At 40.4% G+C, this 20,752-nt stretch overlaps 1 protein-coding gene and 1 long non-coding RNA gene across 3 annotated transcripts; both read left to right on the top strand.

The window, feature by feature from the left end:
* Positions 1-1,517: 1,517 nt before the first annotated feature.
* LOC133913041 (protein argonaute 12-like) lies at positions 1,518-8,777 on the top strand. 2 transcript variants are annotated; one of them, XR_009908969.1, is made up of 23 exons: positions 1,518-2,116; positions 2,276-2,475; positions 2,566-2,712; positions 2,807-2,940; positions 4,177-4,286; positions 4,375-4,481; positions 4,582-4,714; positions 4,839-4,955; positions 5,069-5,176; positions 5,289-5,360; positions 5,689-5,811; positions 5,893-6,064; positions 6,156-6,277; positions 6,362-6,499; positions 6,826-6,968; positions 7,035-7,097; positions 7,164-7,227; positions 7,342-7,477; positions 7,586-7,659; positions 7,933-8,027; positions 8,125-8,156; positions 8,280-8,547; positions 8,653-8,777. XR_009908969.1 is itself a non-coding variant. In XM_062356072.1 (22 exons), the coding sequence occupies exons 1-22, from the start codon at positions 1,538-1,540 to the stop codon at positions 8,453-8,455; spliced, it is 3,045 nt and encodes a 1,014-aa protein (XP_062212056.1). In that variant the 5' UTR covers positions 1,518-1,537; the 3' UTR covers positions 8,456-8,777. The 2 variants fall into 2 exon arrangements, 1 of the variants encoding a protein (XP_062212056.1); XM_062356072.1 differs by having other exon boundaries at positions 8,280-8,777.
* Positions 8,778-16,122: 7,345 nt separating this feature from the next.
* Positions 16,123-17,734, top strand: LOC133911198 (uncharacterized). The gene is made up of 3 exons (XR_009908616.1): positions 16,123-16,402; positions 16,509-16,617; positions 17,650-17,734. It is a non-coding gene; the product is annotated as an uncharacterized LOC133911198 (long non-coding RNA).
* Positions 17,735-20,752: the final 3,018 nt, after the last annotated feature.

Here is a 20,752-nt window from a genome sequence, read left to right as displayed (position 1 = left end):
TGTATTGCGTCGTTGTGCGAGGATCAGGCTTGTGTACGTGCTTGCTATGCAGGGGAGGTGTCAACCTTTAAACAGATGTGGTCCACAAGGTCAAACTTAGATAAGATTCTTTCCTATGTCACAGAATTAGTTTATTTCTTTGCCAAAGTTTAGCAAACCCATTGGTTACCAAATTGATTAGCGAGGTGCTATTTGTTTCTTAAACATGCTTGTATTACCAAAATTTGCTACAATTGACCAAATTTGCAAACATTTAGTTTTGGATCTGTCTCCTTCTAAGTTGATCGAGATTTTATTTATATAAATCACTTCTTTAGGCAGTGGATTTATATCCCACCGATAGCCCCTTCTATTGAACCCTAATCCCCTACCATTCTCCCTTGCGTTCTTTTCCTCCCAACCCTGATCTTGACATCGCCGCCACCTCGCACTACCTCAAGCACTCTTCCTCTGCCCCTAGCGTGCCTCCTCCCTTCTCTCTTGTCGGTTACTTTTCTTCTCCAACTTCAATGAGGCTCTCTCGTCCTGACCTCCCTCATCTGCCTCTAGCGGCTCCTGCCCTAATCCTACTCATGGTCGCTCCTCCACTATCGTGACCAGCGGTGCCAACCCCGTCTGTTACTGTTGGATCAGTCTGCTCTTCAATGTCCCTCTAAATCTGCCGGAACAGGTAAATCTCTGCCCCCGAATCCTACATCCTCCACCCAAAACCTAATCCCCCAATCCAAATTATTTTGAAATTATGTGACTTGGAGATTTGCAGGATACGACTTAGATCTAGCACTTCTCTTTGGTTTAGATTTAGTTGTTTGCGCCCTTCCTATCCCCCCATCAAACACGAGTTCCACGACCGCTTTGCCCCGCACAACGCAAATCACGATTTGAAAGGTCACCATGGCCCGCGTACGTTTGGTCTCTTCTCTCGCCTAGGCGCTCTGCCCTGCAGAGCCATCATGATTTGCGACTTGCGACAGGGCCTCGTGAACTCCACCTCGCCACAGCAGCCGCTCCAGCCACGCGTAACGACGATTAGACGCGACGGAGACGGAGACCGGCGAGGACGTTTCGCGACCGCGCGCTGCCACGGACTCCAAGCGCCGCGCCGCGCCGCGCTCCACACCTCGGGCGCGTGATCGACGCCGAAGAACACGCGGGGCCCTCCACTCACGTTGCTACGTTTCACCGGAAACGGTTCTCTGTAGATCCGCTGACATGTTGGGCCCGCTTCAAGGTGGGTCGCGGATTCCGGACCCGCGCCATTCGTGTCATCGCGTGGCCTCCCGGTTCCCGCTCCACTCGCACGCAGCCTGGGATCGCCATGACCGACGTGTGGGACTCCCTGGTCGGCGGGTCGCGTGTCAGTGATATGGAGTGGGCGTGTGCGTGTCGCTGGGAACTCGGTCTCCGTCCGTCGCCGTTCCGACGCCCCAGCCCCGCTATATATGCGCGCGGCAGCCACCCACGTCGTCTCCCCCGCTCCAAGGCAGTTCATCTTATACTGCTTGTGGGAAGATGTGCTTGTCCTAGGGTTTGCAGGATGTCCACGCGCGGCGGAGGCGGTCGAGGGCGGGGCCGTGGCGGTGGTTCTCGAGGGCGGGACCGAGGCGGCGAGGAGCCCGGGGAGCACCGCGATGCCACGTGCGGCCGAGGTGCCCGTGGTGACCGCGGCGCCGGCGTGGCGCGTGGCGGCCGTGGCGCAGGCGAGAGTGGGGGACACTTCCAGGCCCCCCAGCCGGCGGGCGGGCGAGGTGGATACAGTGGCGTGGCTCAGGGGCGCGGGCAGGTGGCCGCGCCGACGCCGGCGGAGGTTGAGGCGCTGAGTCGCCAGGTGGAGAAGAAGATGGTGGTCGCAGCGGCACAGGCTGGGTCGCACCCGCAAGTGGACCCGTCGTTCCCGGCTCCGGCGCGGGCTCAGGCGCCTGCAGCCGCGGCGCGAGTAGAGGGAAAAGGGACGGTGGAGTCGCTGGCGGCGCCTGCAGGGAGGCTTCCTCCGGCGTCGAGCAAGGCGTTGGTGTTCCCCGCGAGGCCGGGGTATGGGACGATCGGGCGGAGGTGCCGCGTGCGCGCCAACCATTTCCTCGTCCAGGTCGCGGACAAGGACATTTACCACTACGACGTAAGCACGAACTCTCTCTCTCTCTCTCTCTCTCTCTCTCTCTCTCTCTCTCTCGTCAAAACTAGTTAAGAGGTAATCGCATCATTACCAATAGTGTAGTGATGTATCTTCATCTTGCTTCTTACTTCTTAGTGCAATTGGTATCCTTTTTTGGTACAGGTGGCCATCACTCCTGAATCGAATTCACGGGAAAGGAACAGATGGATAGTTAACGAGCTCGTTAAATTGCACAAACAATATTTGAACGGGCGACTGCCTGTTTACGATGGAAGAAAGGGTATGTTCACAGCTGGTCCACTGCCATTCAAAGAGAAACAGTTTCTTCTTAAACTAACAAATCCTGAGAGAGCAAACCTGAGGTACGATGTTTTTCTGCAGTTCATGCATGTTTCTTTATGTATCTTTTACTCCTGTGTATGTGCTTATGCTGCATTGATTGAGTCCTGCAGGGAGAAAGAGTACAAGGTTACTATCAAGGACGCTGCAAAAATAGATCTGTACAGCCTTAATCAGTTCTTGGCTGGTAGGCAGAGGGAATTGCCACAGGACACCATCCAAGCTCTTGATATCGCTCTGAGGGAATGCCCAAGTGCTAGGTAATACGTCCATGCATTCAAGCACATGTTCTATTTATTGAAAATGAGACAGTGATAGTTTTCTTGCTTTCTAAATCCCAATTACTCGCGGCAGGTATGTAACGGTCTCAAGATCATTTTTCTCAAAAGCATTTGGACATGGTGGGCCGATCGGAAGTGGTGTGGAATGCTGGAGGGGTTACTACCAAAGCTTACGCCCTACCCAGATGGGACTGTCCCTAAATATTGGTATATATAGTTCTGCTTGTGCCTATGCTTTGTACCTTAAATCACACACTACTTGCTCTATTGTTTTCTTTATACATTCTATTTACATGTGCACCCAACTCTTATGAGTAATTAATTTACCATAAGCTATCTTTCAACATGCTTTGCTGAATGTATTCCCACGTTCCTTGCGCTTTATGTAGCTTTATGCTTTATGTAGCTTTATGCTTTATGTAGCTTTATTCTCAACTCTCTGGGGATTGATTGCACATGCTAGTTTCGTTATCATGCTAATAAACGTTGGCTTGTGTACTGTGTAAAATGTTGCTTGATTAAGATTTTGGTTCATAAAGTACAGTAAAATATTGCGCCCAAAAGTTTAAATGTAATGATTAATGTACCATTACCTTTACTACTGTAAATAAGATCCGGTATGTTCTGTTTTTTATTTACCAGTTATGTAAATGGAGTGCTCCAATAATTTCAGCAGGCTACACTATTCTGCATGAACTAAATGCGTAGCTCCAAGTAATTTGTAGTCTGCTTTATCTTGTATCATCAACATTGCAAAACCTTGTTTTGTCACATCCTAGTATTCATACGAGAAAATTTTAACTATTAGAGTACTATCAAAATAACTCTGATAATTGTCATTACATATTCTTTTGCATACGCAGCTCATGGCATTGGACTATTCCAACAGAAAAATGATTGATCTGCACTTAGTTTGGTGGTTAATCAACTGAGTCGAATAAACTAATAAAGGTGCCAGCAAAGAAACAATGCCCAGTTAAAGAAACCTCAATATGGAGGAGTGTAGTTGTTAGGATGATGTTATTTTTTTACCATGACTGTTCCCTCATAAACTTCAGAATAAAGAGGTACAGTAGCTGATGGAGATAAAGTAGATGATCAAAATTGTTATTTACTTGTATTTCTTCAATTTATACGTTTATAAGTTTGGTTCTCTAATATCTTATGGCTAATTGACTATAGTTTAATAATAATAAGGGCTTGCTAAAGTAAGGGATATATGTTTCTTTCTTTTCGTGCTAATTTCCAGTATAGCTTTTCCCTGGCTACTGGAAACCACCTCATGGATTGGGCTTCTTTTCTTTTATTTTGGGAATTTGCAGTACATATTTTATTAATGAGATAAGCTTTTAATCGCATACCATCTTTTTTTCCATAACAGATATGCAGTTTATTAATTAAAACCAATATTTTTATGATGAAAATTGTATTCTTCCAATCCAGATATTTCTGCGACAGCATTTTACAAGCCTCAGCCCATTATAGAATTTGCAGTGGAGTATCTGAACTTGCGTGATGCATCAAAGCGTTTGTCTGATCTGGATCGCATAAAAGTATGAACCACATAGCCTTTACTATGTGCTCATTTAATATTTATGTTTAATGGCTGCGTTATGTCATGTTTTGTTTTTTGGATTATAGCTGAAGAAAGCCCTTAAGGGAGTCCGGGTTGTGGTCACACATCGCCGTGATATACCCATGCAATACAGGATTACAGGGATTACCTCAGCTCCGTTGAATGATTTGATGTATTTATTCTCTTATATGGCTCTTCATTTCCTTTACTTGTGTTGCATTCCATTTACTTAACCATGTTCTATCATTAAATATTTCTACTTGCTTTTACAGGTTTGATCAAGATGGCACAAGGGTATCAGTTGTCCAGTACTTTAAACGGCAATATAATTACTCTTTGAAATACACTCACTGGCCATGTCTTCAAGCTGGCAGTGATAGCAGGCCGGCATATATACCTATGGAGGTTGCGCTTTTTTGGCTTTTTTCATTGTCGCTTTGGTTACTTTTATCAATCTATTTGTCAGCCTCCTTCAAAATATATCTGATATATTTACATGTTATTAGAATGTTCATTCATACTTATGCAGGTTTGCAACATCCTTGAGGGACAACGCTACTCTAGAAAGCTAAATGAGCGTCAAGTCACAGCTATCCTGAAGTTGGCCTGTGAGCGACCAGCACAAAGGGAGAGCAGTATTTTGGAGGTGAATATATCACTATGCCTATCTTTGACTTTTCTTCTTATAGTATTTCTCATATTTTTTCTTGTATTCACGTTATTTATTTTCATAAAGTGATACCTTGTTTATATTCTCAGGTTGCTAGTAGTAACAACTATGACAATGACTACTATGCAAAAGAATTTGGCATTAAGGTGATGAACCAACCCGCCTTGGTTGATGCTCGTGTGCTCCCAGCTCCAAGGGTAAATGCGCTTCTTCTTTTGGAGTAAAAAATAACATCATGTATTGTTTTTTTACAAATATATATTGTTTTTTTACTTACCATCTACTGATGTTCAATTTGTATTTTTCTAGCTTAAATACCATGACTCTGGAAAAGAAAAAGTATGCAACCCTTCCATTGGCCAGTGGAACATGATTAACAAGGTATCATGCTCTTGTTCGTTTTGTGCTCTGATCCATCTCTTCTCACTTTTTTTTACGTGATTATATTTTGTTATTCCCCAGAAATTTTATTTTCTGTTAAGAACTTGTATGTGAACAAGGAAAATTCGTGTTGTTAGGTGTAGTTGCTCAGTTTGGTAGCTGTGGTGTAATCCCTGTTTTTGTCAATAAATGAACTAATTGTGGAATGACCTCAATGCGGTTAAATTAAAAGCACACCATTTTTTGCTGGGTTGTTTATATTGGTAATTTTGTTCTAGTCTATTAAATTTGTGGTCTATGTCTTACATATATTTGGTGAATTTTTTAGAGAATGGTTAATGGAGGATCTATCAAACACTGGGCATGTCTAACTTTTGCCTCTCGCTTGCGTCCAAATGACATTGGGATGTTTTGCAATGATCTTGTCAGCATGTGCAATAACATTGGCATGGTAAGTATCTCTCTAGATGATACTTCTGACACCATCAAATGTGTTGGTTAACAGTATTTTTTTTTCTTATTTTGTTTGTAGCAAATGAGTACCGGACCATGTGTGGATATTAAGCAAGCCCGCCAAGACAATGTAGAAGCCGCAATCACAAGTATACATCGTCATTCTGCTGAAGTGCTTGCTCAACAAGGTCTGAAAGAGCAACAACTTGAGTTACTTATCATAATTTTGCCCGATATGAGTGGTTTTTATGGTAAGCTTTCCAAATGGATTTTCAAGCTGATGATTCTTCATTCCTTTTGTCAACTTACAATTCAAATTTTCTGGCATTCTTTGTGTTGTAGGAAGGATAAAACGACTTTGTGAAACTGAGCTTGGTGTAATAACTCAATGTTGCGCACCTAAGAATGTTCTGAAAGGAGGAAAACAGTATCTTGAAAATCTTGCTCTGAAAATCAACGTTAAGGTAGGATAAAGCTAAGTGTGATGTTATTACCCACTGTATAATCAGGTCGAAATAAGAATGTAAGTATTGGCGTTTTCCAATCAGGTTGGAGGTCGGAATACTGTGCTTGAAGATGCTTTGAACAAGAGAATACCACTACTGACAGATTTTCCTACAATAGTCTTTGGAGCTGATGTTACCCACCCGTCTCCTGGGGAGGGTTCATCTCCATCTATTGCAGCGGTATGCTCCCCCCCCCCCCCCCCGGGCGGACATTTTTGCTTAGTCCTTACTCTTTCGTTTTTATTTTCGTTTTGTTAGATGCACCTCTAATTAAATGCTATTGTTTTTGGCGGTTGCAGAGCCATGTTCTTAGTTTTTCCTTTTTCCACGAGATGGCAGATTTTACCTTTTAAGCAGAGATATACGAACTAGTGCACTAATCCTGCTACAACAGATCTTAGTATCTTGTGTTTATAAAGGAAACATGCCATTTCCACTTGCTTTGTGTTACTAATTCTTTCTTCCTTTCCTGCCAAAGTTGAAGCTTCTAATTCATATTTTTGTAGGTCGTTGCATCCATGGATTGGCCACAAGTTACCAAGTACAAATGCTTGGTATCTTCACAAGGTCATAGGGACGAAATCATAAATAATCTTTTCACAGAAGTGAGAGATCCAGAGAGAGGCGTTGTAAGAGGTGGAATGGTTAGGTAAGTTTAGACAATTCAGTATTTTGCTTGTTTTCTTTTTGCCGTATTAACATTTCTGTAATGCAGGGATTTGCTCGTGTCATTCTACAAGTCTACTGGCCACAAGCCTCACAGGATTATATTCTATCGGTTTGTAAAGATAATTTCATCCTTTTATTTTCTTATCTTTGTTTAATTCTGACATTCAATTTGCAGAGATGGTGTTAGTGAGGGGCAGTTCAGCCAAGTCTTGCTTTATGAAATGGACGCAATTCGCAAGGTCCTTTTTTTTTTACCTGTTTATCACATTAGAGGTGTTTTCCATTTTGTTCACTGCATAGCTCTGATCTGTATGGGTTTATGTTGTACTTGGTGATTGTGGTTATGCTCCCAGGCATGTGCTAGTTTACAGGAGGGCTATCTACCTAAAGTCACTTTTGTTGTTGTGCAAAAGAGGCATCACACCCGCCTGTTTCCTGAAAATCATCGTGCGCGTGATCAGACAGATAGGAGCGGAAACATCCTACCTGGTAAGTCGACTTCATTAGGCAGCAATTTATATGGTACACACGATTATATCTAGGTATCAATGCTTGTTTCAAAACGAGATTGAAGTTTCAACTGCGTTTTGTCCTCAGGAACTGTTGTTGACACAAAGATCTGCCATCCCAGCGAGTTTGATTTTTACCTCTGTAGTCATTCTGGTATCCAGGTATGTTGCACGAATGAGTTGCATGTTTACTAACCCAATCCTTTTTATGAATTGTTATATGATTATTACCTTGGCATTCTACACATACCGATAAAGATTTGTTAGGGACTGTTAATGTTGGGTTGTGTTGTGCTGTATGTGTGTGTGTACCCATCTACGAAGTATATGTATATGACAAAGAGTAGCAATAGAGTGTGCATTTTAGAATTTTCCCCAAATATCAACAGTTAATTTGCTCAATGTTCAGATATTCTTCGTTTTGCCTTTGGACAGGGAACTAGCCGCCCAGCACATTATCACATTCTTTTCGATGAAAATGGTTTCAGTGCTGATGCACTGCAAACCTTGACTTACAATCTTTGTTACACGTAAGCTGCATTGGTGTTGTTCTGATGTCTATGATGCATGCAGCACACCATTTTACCTTGTTCTGACCATATCTTATTTATGTTTTCTCGCTCGCAGCTATGCCAGGTGCACTCGCTCAGTCTCTATAGGTGAGCACTAGTGTAGTCCGATAGCCATGTATCAGCTTACCAGAGCTGTTTGTTCGTCACTTAAATTTCTCTTGTTTTACAAGTTTTTGCTTACAATTTGATCTGCTCTCCATATTGTGACAGTTCCTCCAGCGTATTATGCACACCTGGGTGCCTTTCGTGCGCGTTACTACATGGAGGACGACAACTCTGATCAGGGCTCATCTGCGGCAACATCTCGGACATATGATCAATCTGTCCCCGTGAGGCAACTCCCCAGAATTAAGGAAAACGTCCAGCAGTTCATGTTTTACTGCTGAAGGTGGATGGATCTGTTGCAAGACCTGGCATCGCAATGCTTTTGCGGTCATGGAACTCGCTTTTAGTAGTCGCAGTGTGGAAATATGGCAAAGTAGTTCTCTAAACCAAACAGGCAGTCATCTTTTGGACAACTCTTTTGTGCCCTGCTTGCCAAATGTAGGGCTGGCTTGTGATTTTGATTGCTTCCGTTTTGCAGTATTACTGGACGAAGGTGTCGCATCTGAAGTTGCTCCCATTGTGACACTAGTATGATGTGTTATCATTGTTTAGGTCCGTAATGCTTTGACTTCCTGGGTATTATTGAACTTGAACGTGCTACTATACATTCTGACTTTTTACTGATTTGATTGTGAGAATGACCAACATGGAAATGTGACTTTTGGTTGCTTCACGTTGCCTGTTCTATTCGAAGAAAATTGGATGGTTTTCAAAACACCCTACAACTATTTTTAGTCAGTTTAACACTCGTAGGCTTTTCATGTCGAATAGGCTAAAGCTGGTACCTCTAGACAAAAACTACGTGCTTTTAATTAAAGTTGGCCCATAAAGCCTGTGGTCTAAACTAATTATATAAATATTTAAATGAAGTTCCTGCTAACATTTTAAAAGAGAAGAAATAAGATATTCTTGAGTTCACAACTGTTGAGAGGCGAAAGTAATCGAGATGACAAATCGAGATGTTCATTCTCGTTGATCTTTTTTATATATACAAGATGAATGGGTCTCTGTTAGCGAGACTTCCATTCGGGAATGGGTATATCAATAGGAGAGAAGAGATCAATCGCAATACATCGATTCATCATCTATATATTAATCTATGAAAAACTTCTTCAAAAATCATGTGAAATAAATATGAGAAGAAAAAAACTGATTGTAATATATCATGAAAAAACTCTTTAAAAATTTAGTGAGAAAATCTTTGAAGAAAATAATATGGTATATATATTTGTATTGATATTATTCCATTAAAAATCTTATATGAGAAAATTTAAAAGTAAAACTTATAAAAAAAATACAATATACATGATCCGATGATTATAAATAGGTTATATTTTAAGGATTGACTCTCCTAAACTCTGTAATTCTCGAATACATTTATGGAATATTGAAGTGGGTAATAAATTAGTGAATAAATTTGTTAGATTTTCACATGACTTCGTTTGTAATATATTTTATAGCAATATGCTATGTGATATTGTACTTTATATAATATGTATAGATTTAAACAATACAAACAGTATTGTCTTGATAGATAGTTGTGGGATATTACGATGAATCTATATCATATGATCCTGTAATATAATTAATTATTTTGCGAAGCAATACACTCTTGTGATGCTGCATATAATATAATTATTTCAAAATGATCAGTGGAAATAGCAACTAGAGTTTGCTTTTGATGACTTCCATGATAAGGCCGCGCTATAATGTAGGAAAATAAAATCGGTTTATGATCTAGCGTTATGATGATCAATAAGACAACATCGGTACATCCTACTATGACCATGTCTTAATTTTCTGATAGAATAAATCAAGATCTTTTGTACATTGAAGATATCTGAGGATATTTCATTAGCCAATCATATGTCCTTTTATTGGACCTATGCTATCTAGCTAATAACTTAGCTGCAAATATAAAGTTAGGTCTGGTGCAATTACAAGATATTCTAGTGCTCCAATCATACTAAACTATGAAACTTTAGGTCCCAATATCACCTTATCATCACCTCTAGGTTTGAATGGATGTTTATCCATACCAAGAGATCGAATGACCATGGGTGTTTTAGATGTGATTTTTGATGGAACGTGCTTAACTGATAGACCTAAACAAAACTTGGTTTTAATCAAGTATTTCATCTCAAACTCTGTTTTAAGATGATTGTTTGCCTCTTCTATATCTTGTGTAGTGAGATGATACAAAATTCAATGTGGAATTTCTTAATAAACACACATTGAAAATCATCATTTGTGTTTTTTACTATTAAAGTCATAGAGTGACTTTTTAATTTTATAAAATACATGTTGTGATTTGATTTTGGATTCGGAATTTTAAGCCATTCAAGGACTTTCATCTAAATATCTGAATCTAGTGACTCATATGAGTATGCGGTCACTACATCAACTATATGAATAAATCCATTTATATTGCTATAATATTAAATATCGAAACTTAATTTCACACATAACTTGAGAATATGTTATCATCAAAAATCAATATCAGGTCTCTGCATGAAGCCTTGTGCTACCTGCCTCGCTTTGTGAGATAACCTCATTCTTTCTAATGAATAGTTCCATTTTGTTTTCAGTGGAAAGTCTTAATGACGACTGTGTATTACAAATGTAAATGCATATATTTTGTTAATCTAGTGCAATTCTAACTCAATTGATTCCTTCTATTTGGTATAGTCCGAGCGTTAGAGGCACTCTGCCATGGCCACAGACTTTGGCCTGGATCCAATTTAAGGTCTTAGGCAATTTTTGTGGAGAAATATATATATCGATAATTATAGTATTTCTATAGTATGATTCAGGGGAATCAATATAATTTGTGGATATTTTATTAATCTTCTAACTCATGATTTCCCACAACAATGAAATTAGGGTGTTCTGATGTCCCAGCATATAAGTTTCTGCGTACATTGGTGATGGGCACTGTATATAGAGCATCCATTAGGTGTCTTTCAACAAGAGGTTGAATTTCATATACTGATTTAGAAGATATCGTCATTTGCTTCTATAGCTACTTGAGAAGCATTATTTGTGCCCAGATTTCTCCACTCTTATTTTCATTTGTGAGATGAGTGGTTTATAAAGTACCTCCACTCTTTCTGGTGCATTGACCGTAGGGATTAGCAATACCCTTATGACCAGTAAATGCAATTGACAAAGTATTACAAATTTATAATTCTCTGAACTTCTTGTTCAGATTCTTTAGTATGTGAATCAAAGGATTGAAGACATTCTTTATGGTATATATATCCCCCTCTAATGCTGGAATAATTATCCTTATCGAAATATAATCAGCATATTGGGTTGTATCTAAGTATCTTGTTAGGAGTTCGAGGTATTATATCATTGAAGAAGATTTATACCTCACTTAGATCCCTAATTTCCTATGGTGGCCTATATATGTATGATGCGGTGGTGATATTGATACGTATAGAGTATAACCAAATTTTTGCAAATGGAAAATACTTTATTGATTTTCACGTACTAACTGTAATGGGGAAGTTGCATGATATGCAATCGGTCAAATTTGTATAAAATCCATAGCGTGTAAAAACACATGAGTCCAACAAGAGGTTGGTATGTGTAATAATGCATGATTCCAACAAGAGGTCGATAAATTTTAATTCTGTTAGGAGTGGTCATGCAATTAATTTAACTATCTTGATAAGAGATTCAACGAGATCATTTGAGTATGGACATAAGGTACATAATGCTCTATATTGATATAGAACAATACAAAAGGTATTGAATGCTCATGAAGGAAATTTCACGGCATTATCCATTCAAATGGAGTTTGCAGGATATTTTGGTCTTAATTTGATAATTGGACCAATTAATTTGGCAAAAGCATGGTTCCTCATGGAGGATAGATACACATGCAACCATTTTGTAGATGCTTCGTGGAGCACCATAAAATATCATAAATGGTCTGGATAATAGTTGAACAGGACCACATATATCTCCTTGAATGTGATCAAGGAAATTAAATTACTCATATTTAATTTTAAGGTAAGAGGGGCTTGAAATTGATTTCCATATGGCACAAGAGGGCCTAAAATATGATGATTTTGGAAATTTTGCACACTTTATGTTGTGACCAACAAAATGTCAATAGTTTTTCATCGTCATCCCTAAACAAGGATGGCCAAGGTAAACATGCCAGAATGTTGAATTTATCAAGATTCTGAAAAATTATTGTGTACGCAATATGTGTTATGGGATTGATATATGTATGATACAATCAAAATGATAAAACAGAAATTTTCTCAAGTGTTTGCTTGGAATATCCATTGGATTTGGTAAGAAAAATCACCGTTCTCAGTTTGAGTTTCCACATTAAAACCTTTTAGATTGATGTCTTTACAATTGAGTAAGGTACGAGTTGAATCAAGATATAAGAATGCATCCATGATCACTAAGTATGTACCCATATGGAGAATAATTGTGGCTCGATCTAAATCCACAATTAACATATCATGTTCAGCGATGGTCGTAGCTTTTTCATGTTTCAAGAGGAAATTCTATAGAAATTTAACTCATATATAGAATACATACAATACTGATTTTCTTGAGTATCATATCTTGAGAGACACTATTGTACATACAATATACAATATCAAGTACTCCCTCCGTTCAGATCTAGTGGGTGTATTTGTTTTGGGATCAAAGACCAAGGAGATAGCAAAATTGACCTGAATGCCCTCACTGATTCCTTAAATATGCATGCAGCTCACTCTCATCGTCTCGTATCTCCTCATGCAGCGCATTCAAAGTCTAATACCAGGGGCGGACCCACAGGGTGGTCCTGGTAGGCCCAGGACTATCCCGATCCAGCCCAAAATTTAGTCGATTCTAAAAAATTTAGCCCGGTTAAAAAATCGAAACAGCCCAAATCGACGCCTCCTTGGCTCCTCGACTCCTCGTAGTCCTCGCCTGACGTGGTCACGCGGCTCTCCGCCTCTCCGGAACCCATCTGGCGACTGCCATCCCGATTGCGGACTACCGGAATTCCGGAAAAAAAATGGTCTGCTGCATGCTGCCGTGCTGCCACTGTTGCGGTCTGCAACTCTGCGTCTCTGCGGATGGGATGCCTCACGGCCTCACTGCCTCGACCCTCGCCCTCACGCCTACGCCACAGCGGGCCGGACACTGCCCGCGGGACGCCTCACGCCGTCAGCGCCTCAGCGGCCAACCCGTCAGTCCGTTAGCTCCCTGCAGCAGCGCCAGCGCTGCAGCTCACGAGTGCACGCGGGCCGTGGCGAGCGTCAGACGGTCAAAGCCTCAGAGGGACAGAGGCAGCCGGCAGGGGCTCAGTTCAGAAGTCAAGTCTGCAGTCTGCACGTGTATCGATCAGGTTCGCTGATTTGTGCCATGGACGTTCGCTTTTAATTTATTAGTCAGCAGGCAGCCTGTTTAATTTCCGAAAATATGAAGCAAAGACAAAGAAGATTACGGCTCAAACCTCATGGGTGGGAAGAATTCTTTGAAGAAAAAGTTAAATTATTTTGCATTAAATATGGCATTGATATTCCTGTATTGAATGGTAGATATGTACCTCATGCAAGATCTCCACGGTTTTATCCGGTTCAAACAATTGAAGAGAAATATATATTGGTGTCATTGATCAAATTCGGCAAGAGCTTGACAATCGGTTTGATGAGGTAAATATGAAGTTGCTTATTTGCATGTCAGTCTTGAATCCCTTCAATTCTTTTGATTTTTATGATGCACATAAAGTTCTTAGACTTGCCAAGTTTTATCCCAAGGACTTTTCAAGTGTGGAATTGATAAGACTTGAACTTTAACTTGATAACTTCATTGATGACATGAAGAAAGATGATAGATTCAAAGGCCTAAACAATCTTGGTGAGCTCTATATTAGGCTTGTTAAAATGAATAAGCATATTATTTATAATTTAGTGTATTTGCTTCTTAAGTTGGTATTGATCCTACCGGTGGCGACGACAAGTGTTGAAAGAATATTTTTGATATTGAGTTTAGTGAAGGATAAATTGAGAAATAGAATGAGTGATGAGTTATTGAATGATTGTTTAGTCACATATATCGAGCGAGATATCTTCTCCAAGGTAAGTGAGGATGACATAATCAAGTCTTTCATGATCATGCGAAAGCGCAAAGTAAAGAATCTAGAATAATATCGTAATATGATGTAATCTTCCATTTATGTAAGACCTTATGTCATGTTGAGACTATTTATATTACGGTTTTATAAATTTAGGATTTATTGTTGAATTTACGATATTATACCGAATTACCGAATTTGTATTATCTTTTGTCCAATTTTATACTCTTTCACCAAATTTATGGTCTTAAAAATTTAGATGTCTACCCTATAAAAAAAACCTGGGTCCGCCACTGTCTAATACAGCTGCATGCCTACCACCAAATGAAGCTACCACCAAATGAAGCTACTAGTGCGAGGTGTTTAGCTGAAAATTTAGATCGCTGCCTAATGCAAATTGCCGCCAAACTACCAGCACTAGTTCAGCTGAAAAATTAGGTTGGCGCCTCATGCAATTCCAAAAGTAGTTTCAGCCTACCGCCTAATGAAGATTCAAATGAAAATTTAGACTATGTGTACCCACGTATAAGTATGGTGCATGGTGCATGACCAACACAAGAGAGCAGCAAGAGAAGCAAGAAGAAATGGAGCCGTAGAAGTCTTGAACAAAGAAACAATGGAGTCTATAGTGCCATATCTCAATGAGCCATTGCCTAGAGACAATGATAACCTAGGTAAGTAACACCTTCTGTTGTTTTTTCCCTTTGTTGAGTATGAGTAATCAGGCTTCATATTTTTCATATCATACACAGATCTGCGACCACCTTGCCGATGGGTTCGTCTTCCATTGAGTCTGCGACCACTTCTCCAATGGGTTCTTCACCGCCGGCGGAGTCTTCGGCCACCTCTCCGAGTTCTTCGTCATCATCGCTGGTGGAGTCTTTGGCCACATCTCGGCTGGGTTCCTTCTCGTCGTCGGCGTCGTAGGCGGAGTCTTCAGGCACCTCGCCAGTGGTTTCTTCCTTGTCTCTGCTGTACTTGTCGACGGAGTCCGCGGCCACCTTGCCGATGGGTTCTTTCACCATCTTGACCACAGTGTTCTTCTTCTTCTTTCTCGCCCAGTGCCAGTGATGGGCTTCTTTAAACGGACCATCGTGATGCTACAACATGCATACATGCACGCGTGACTGCAAGTGCAAATGCTTCGGGAAGCAATAAGAAGAGTAATTAACATGCGCATGGTTTATGAGGGGTATAGTGGTACATTTTTACTTTGGAAAATGAATACGTCCACTAAATCTGAACAAGCATTCAGAAAATATACGCCCACTAAATCTGAACGGAGGGAGTAGGATGATAGAAGGCTTATGACATTTAGGGGATGATATGAGACCAATGAAGGTCTCCAAACATATCTTAGGAAGTAAATTTCACAAGTATATTATCTACACTAAAGATATCTGTCACACCCCAAATTCATGCATGCTCATGTTTGCATGCATTTAATAAGCATTCATTAGCATTTGTTTGAATGTTATGTAAATTTGCATTTGTTTGAATTCAAATTGAATTAAAAAGAGAAAATCACATTAATTGATAAAAATATAATTAAATGGAGCTTTACATAGGAACTCATTTTTTTCACCATATGACATAGGTCTAAAAATAATTTTAAAAATTATTCTACCATGTGAGATGAATATTAGCGAATTTTCTCAGATTTTTGGAATTTACTAGAAGTTTCAAAATAGCCTTTTTTGGATAATTTTAATTTGAATTCTTCATGGAATATTGAGTTGAATCCTATCAAAATGGGTTCTTTGTGAATTCTAGGAGCTGCAGAAAAAGTTTGGAGAAATTTGGAATTATCTAGGGTCTCTGTTCATGTCTTCGTGAGGCCCACTCGTCATCCCTTCCACCCTCTCTCCCGTTGGATGCCCAGGAACTCATCGCCGCGTACTCGCCGCCGATTGCCGGCCATGGGTGGTGCCTGGCACTGCCTCACCTTATCCCCTCCCCCCAGCTCCTCTCCCTCTCTCATTCTCTTGCTGCTGCTGCTGCTGCTGCTGCTCTCTCTCTCTCTCTCTCTCTCTCTCTCTCTCTCTCTCTCTCGACTGAGTTCAACAGGAGCAACAATAGCCCCATTGCCGAGCAATAGCAGCAGTAGAAAATCCACCCGAATCCATCGCAGTTGGTGAGTTTGAGCTCGATTCCTCCTGAGCATGTCTTCTACTCGATCTTGTGCATCTTCTTGACCTCTTCTTGACTTGTATGCCCTACCGCACGGGCCGGATTTGAAGCTTCCTCGCCGCCTATCTTCATTGCTGTTGCCGAGGACCTCTCCGCCGACCACATTGCCCAGCCCTCATCCACTCGGACGAGCAGCGCGACGAGCTTCAGCACGTGAAGGTGAAGCTCCTCAGCACCTTGAGCTGCCTCCCTGCAGCCTCCCTCTCTCTGCCCCTTGTCGCTGGCCGAGCTCAGTGAGCTCCACGGCCATGGCTGCCGCTCCCTGTGGGCTGAGCTCCCCGCTCTGTGCATGTCGCTGGAACATGGCAAAATGGAACCCCCCCCCCCCCTCGTCGTGCTGGTGCCGTTAGTACCCCTCATGGCCGCTACCGTGCCGCTGTCGGCCGCCGGCCAGTTCTTTTGTACATGCTCTGTCGAGAGCTTTGACCTAATCAGCTAGGCTATGACTAGGCTACATAGATCTGGGTGCAAAAAGCTTTGTAGAGTATTTAGTGATTCGGATATTCCAGGAAATGGCGAAATCAAATTATTGTTACACTGTTTAACCGGCTGAAATGATAAAAAATGCATAGAAAAATCAGTATAGGTCCAAAAATTGTAAGGTAAATTTTCTTAGCTTTATATGTTCATGTTCTACTGTATAAAATTGCTTGTGCTCATGATAAGTGTACTTTATTGTCTGTGTTTATTTAATTGTGCTAAATCTTGTATAAGCCAGTATTAATTCATGGTTGATCCAAAACTAGTGAATCCAATTCTGATAATATTGATAAATAGGGTAATTAGGGGTCCACATGTTAGAGTAGTTTGGCTCATGGTTTTAGCACATGTTTGGTCTCATGTTGTTAACTTCTAAAAATTGTACAAAAATTAATAAAAATGATTTAGGGCTGGGACCACTTCTAAAAATCTCTATTGGTGTAACCCTATATAGGAAAAATAATGGTGGGCATTTTAAGTCTTTACTTAACATGAGTTTTGTTTGTATCCTATTTTAATTAAATTGGTAATTAGGACATCACCTTGCTTATTCGTTTATACCATGAGCTTATGATAATTGCTTTGTGTGAATCTTGTTTTTATCATGATCTTTACTTAGTGCACTTCATTCATGTGCATTCTCATAGCATTCGGATCACATTGCATTGCATTTTACTCATGCTCATCACATTGCACGAGCTCTTTCTTTAGAAAACGAAGAGCCAAAGAGCAACTGGGGCATGATCGAGGGTGATCCGGAGGTTGTCGCTGTTGATTGTGAAGTAAAAAATCAAGGCAAGCATCCATGCATATTTCACCTCAATTTTGGATCTATGTGTTGTTTAATTTTAATAAATTGTTGCTTTATGTATGTCATGCATGTTTAGCGAGCCAATATCGGGTTTTGTTGATAGATCCTATTTGTTTCATTGCCCTTCCTTGACATTGTTTATCTCTTAATCCATTGTTACCTAGGGTGATATCATGTAAATGATCAACTTAAAATGAATATGATGTACTTAGCAAGGCTTAGGTCACCGGTAGAAGTCGAGCGGTGATTCGTCCATCATTCGTGAGCTTTAGGGTTTATTTGTGTCTCATTACATTTAATCATAAAGGGTTAATGAGTTTGTAAGAATAAACCTAGATTTAGGCGGGTATTAGGGATGGTTCAGGAATGGAGTCTCAGACATCATAGGCCCGCCTAGGTCAAGTAAGAACCGATCGTTGGTGCCGTTGGCTTAAGCACTTTCTGTGCTATCACATATCCGAATAGGGAAATGATGAGCCAACTATCTCATGCTATACCGGTTGTTTGGGCCATGACCTCATGATGTGAGTGTGTGACATGTGTTGGTGTGGATTTGTGGATATGTGGATGAGACAGGGAGCCTAGTGTGTGCCTCGTGGAGGAGCTCGGTGGTCCTCGGTATCATGAGGATTGTCCAACCGGCTAGGGATAGGTGAGAAAAAGGTTGTCACGGGGGCTGAGAAGACGGACTCGTGTTGTGTGGGTAAAATTGTACTCCCTTGCAGAGTGTAAGATCAATTCGAATTGCCACACTCTCGGTCATGAGCATTCTTAATGTCCATTGGACATCAGTCATAAAGTTTTTGGTACTTGGGTGATTATAGTTGTATGTGATATGTTGGGAGTTGGTTCCTGAGTATGTCTATGTTGAGAAGAAATTGGTTACTTGTTGGCTATGTTTATGTGCATATGGTCATATGAGGATTACTTATGTTGTTGTTTATGTTATCTGCTCACACCATGTGTCTCTTAAAGTGTTTTTTGCTTAAATTCAACTTAACCTTGTGGCTTACTCCTTACTACTCATTCTAATCGTATAATCTTTGGAGTCAGGTTATTATATGTATTCATATGAGTAAGTCTTGTGAGTACCTTCATACTCATGATGCTATCGTTGAGTTTTTGCAGGTGAGGATGGGTTAGTCTATAACTACTTCGTGCCCGTTGATGTTGGCGATGGGCAAGAGTAGTGGTGTGCTACTCATGGTGACTTGGTGGTGCCTTAGGGAAAATGACACCACCTTTTTTGCTGTTTTTAGATGATATTCCGCTGTGTAGTGACATGGACATGCTATGATATAAAAAATTGATGTATTTTGTTAATTCTAGCGCTTGTTGATGTCATTCGGAGAGCCCGAACTTGTTATGTGGCTCTCATCCTTTAATTTCAGCAAGTAGTACTTTAAATTTGTTGAACTTATAATGATTCTAAAAACTTGTAATATGTTTACATCACTCGCTCTTTCTTATGTCTTGTTATGATAAAGCTTGTTGTAAAGGTATGTGTTTCGATCTTAGGCATAAATACATACTAGGACTACTGGGATTGATTCGTTTTAATCATCTCGTGGCTGCGATTGTTGCTTTGAGATGTGGGTTAGCACGTGGTACGTCGAGAGATGGGCATGTGCTAGCTCTCATCTTATTGGATGAATCGCCAATTTGATTATTTCGAATGCAATTTGGACGGTTCTCACAATATCATCCTCCTTCTATAGGGCTAAATTATTGCTTTCCATCAGAGGAATGGTTTAAGAAAAGTCCACTGGCGGAGTGCCATTCGGTTGTGTATAAGTGAGCTTGAAGCTTATCCCTTTTAACTTGCTTGCCTTTCCTAGTAAATTTGAGATACAAATACACCTAATATTTGGGAATTTGATATTTGTTTGTATGATGATTCGTACAACTACACCGTTGACAAACTTGAGATTGATCTATATTATTATTTCTTATGAAACCATCTTTGTCTTGTGCAATTCCACTTTTTTTTCTGCATGTTGGAAAACCTTCACTTTCCCTTGGATTTCCTGTTGTTTTGTTTATGGACATGAAGTTTATTTGTATCCTGAGTGGTAGCATGGACTTCAGGAAGGGGCACCACACCCATTGAGTGATTTTGATGATGATATTGTTCTTGCAATATCCAGAATAATGGATAGAAAGTGCATAAAGTTTTCACAATCATCCGAAATTGTATTATCACAGAATCTCAACTTAGGGAAGATCTTATGAACTTGAGAGTTGTAATCTACTATGGACTGAAAGTCCAGAAAGCGGAGAGGCCATTCACGTTGAGTTTCAGGTAGGATAACAGATTGTTGCTCATAATACTCCTAGAGAGAGGCCCAAAGAGCGAGTGGATCGTCCTCCATTAAATACTCAGATTTGAGATCTGGATGAAGGTGTTGACATAAAATGCAAAGTTGCATATTTGGAATGCTCGAAAATTGGTTCGACATTCTTTGGTGGTGAAGATATGGTGGCAATGTACGTCCGGGCAGTCAAAGTTATTATGATATCCATGGCCCAGGTTAAATAATTGTTGCCATCCAATGCAAGTGTTGAAAAATCCATTTAGGAAATGTTAGCCATGTTTCACATGAAATGAAAATGTATTAATTTACTATGAGAGTAAATTAATAGCAAATGTTGTAACTGCTTGTATAAAAATGCTAATCATGAAATGTCAGAAATGACAAGTGATGTAGACCTTGATATAACACATGCGATGAATCGATACTATAATGTTAGACTCTATTCCTGATGGAATAGGTGACAACAGTAACTGTCAACATATAGACTTTGTATGAAAATGTGGAATTGACACAATAAAGGTAGTCATCAAAATGGTGTAGACCTCGCAGTATTAGGTGAGATAACTCGTTATTGACATGGACTCCGTCCAATTAAGGCGGACCATGCTACAGTCGCACCCAATGTCAAAGTCTCCAATACCTTGTGCTATGCCAATATTGTTTAGAATGTAATCATTAATTTAGTACA

Source organism: Phragmites australis, chromosome 3 (genome assembly GCF_958298935.1).
Source record: "Phragmites australis chromosome 3, lpPhrAust1.1, whole genome shotgun sequence".
In the NCBI taxonomy this organism is placed as follows: Eukaryota; Viridiplantae; Streptophyta; class Magnoliopsida; order Poales; family Poaceae; genus Phragmites; species Phragmites australis.
This window is presented reverse-complemented; position numbering and strand designations above follow the sequence as displayed.

What these genes read in the sequence shown, in the direction of transcription:
- LOC133913041 (XM_062356072.1), top strand. Translation starts at nt 1,538, where the DNA reads ATGTCCACGCGCGGCGGAGGCGGTCGAGGGCGGGGCCGTGGCGGTGGT. An exon ending in GAGCGGAAACATCCTACCTG is followed by an intron (nt 7,478 to 7,585) that starts GTAAGTCGACTT and finishes TTTTGTCCTCAG; the next exon opens with GAACTGTTGTTGACACAAAG. An exon ending in CACTCGCTCAGTCTCTATAG is followed by an intron (nt 8,157 to 8,279) that starts GTGAGCACTAGT and finishes ATATTGTGACAG; the next exon opens with TTCCTCCAGCGTATTATGCA.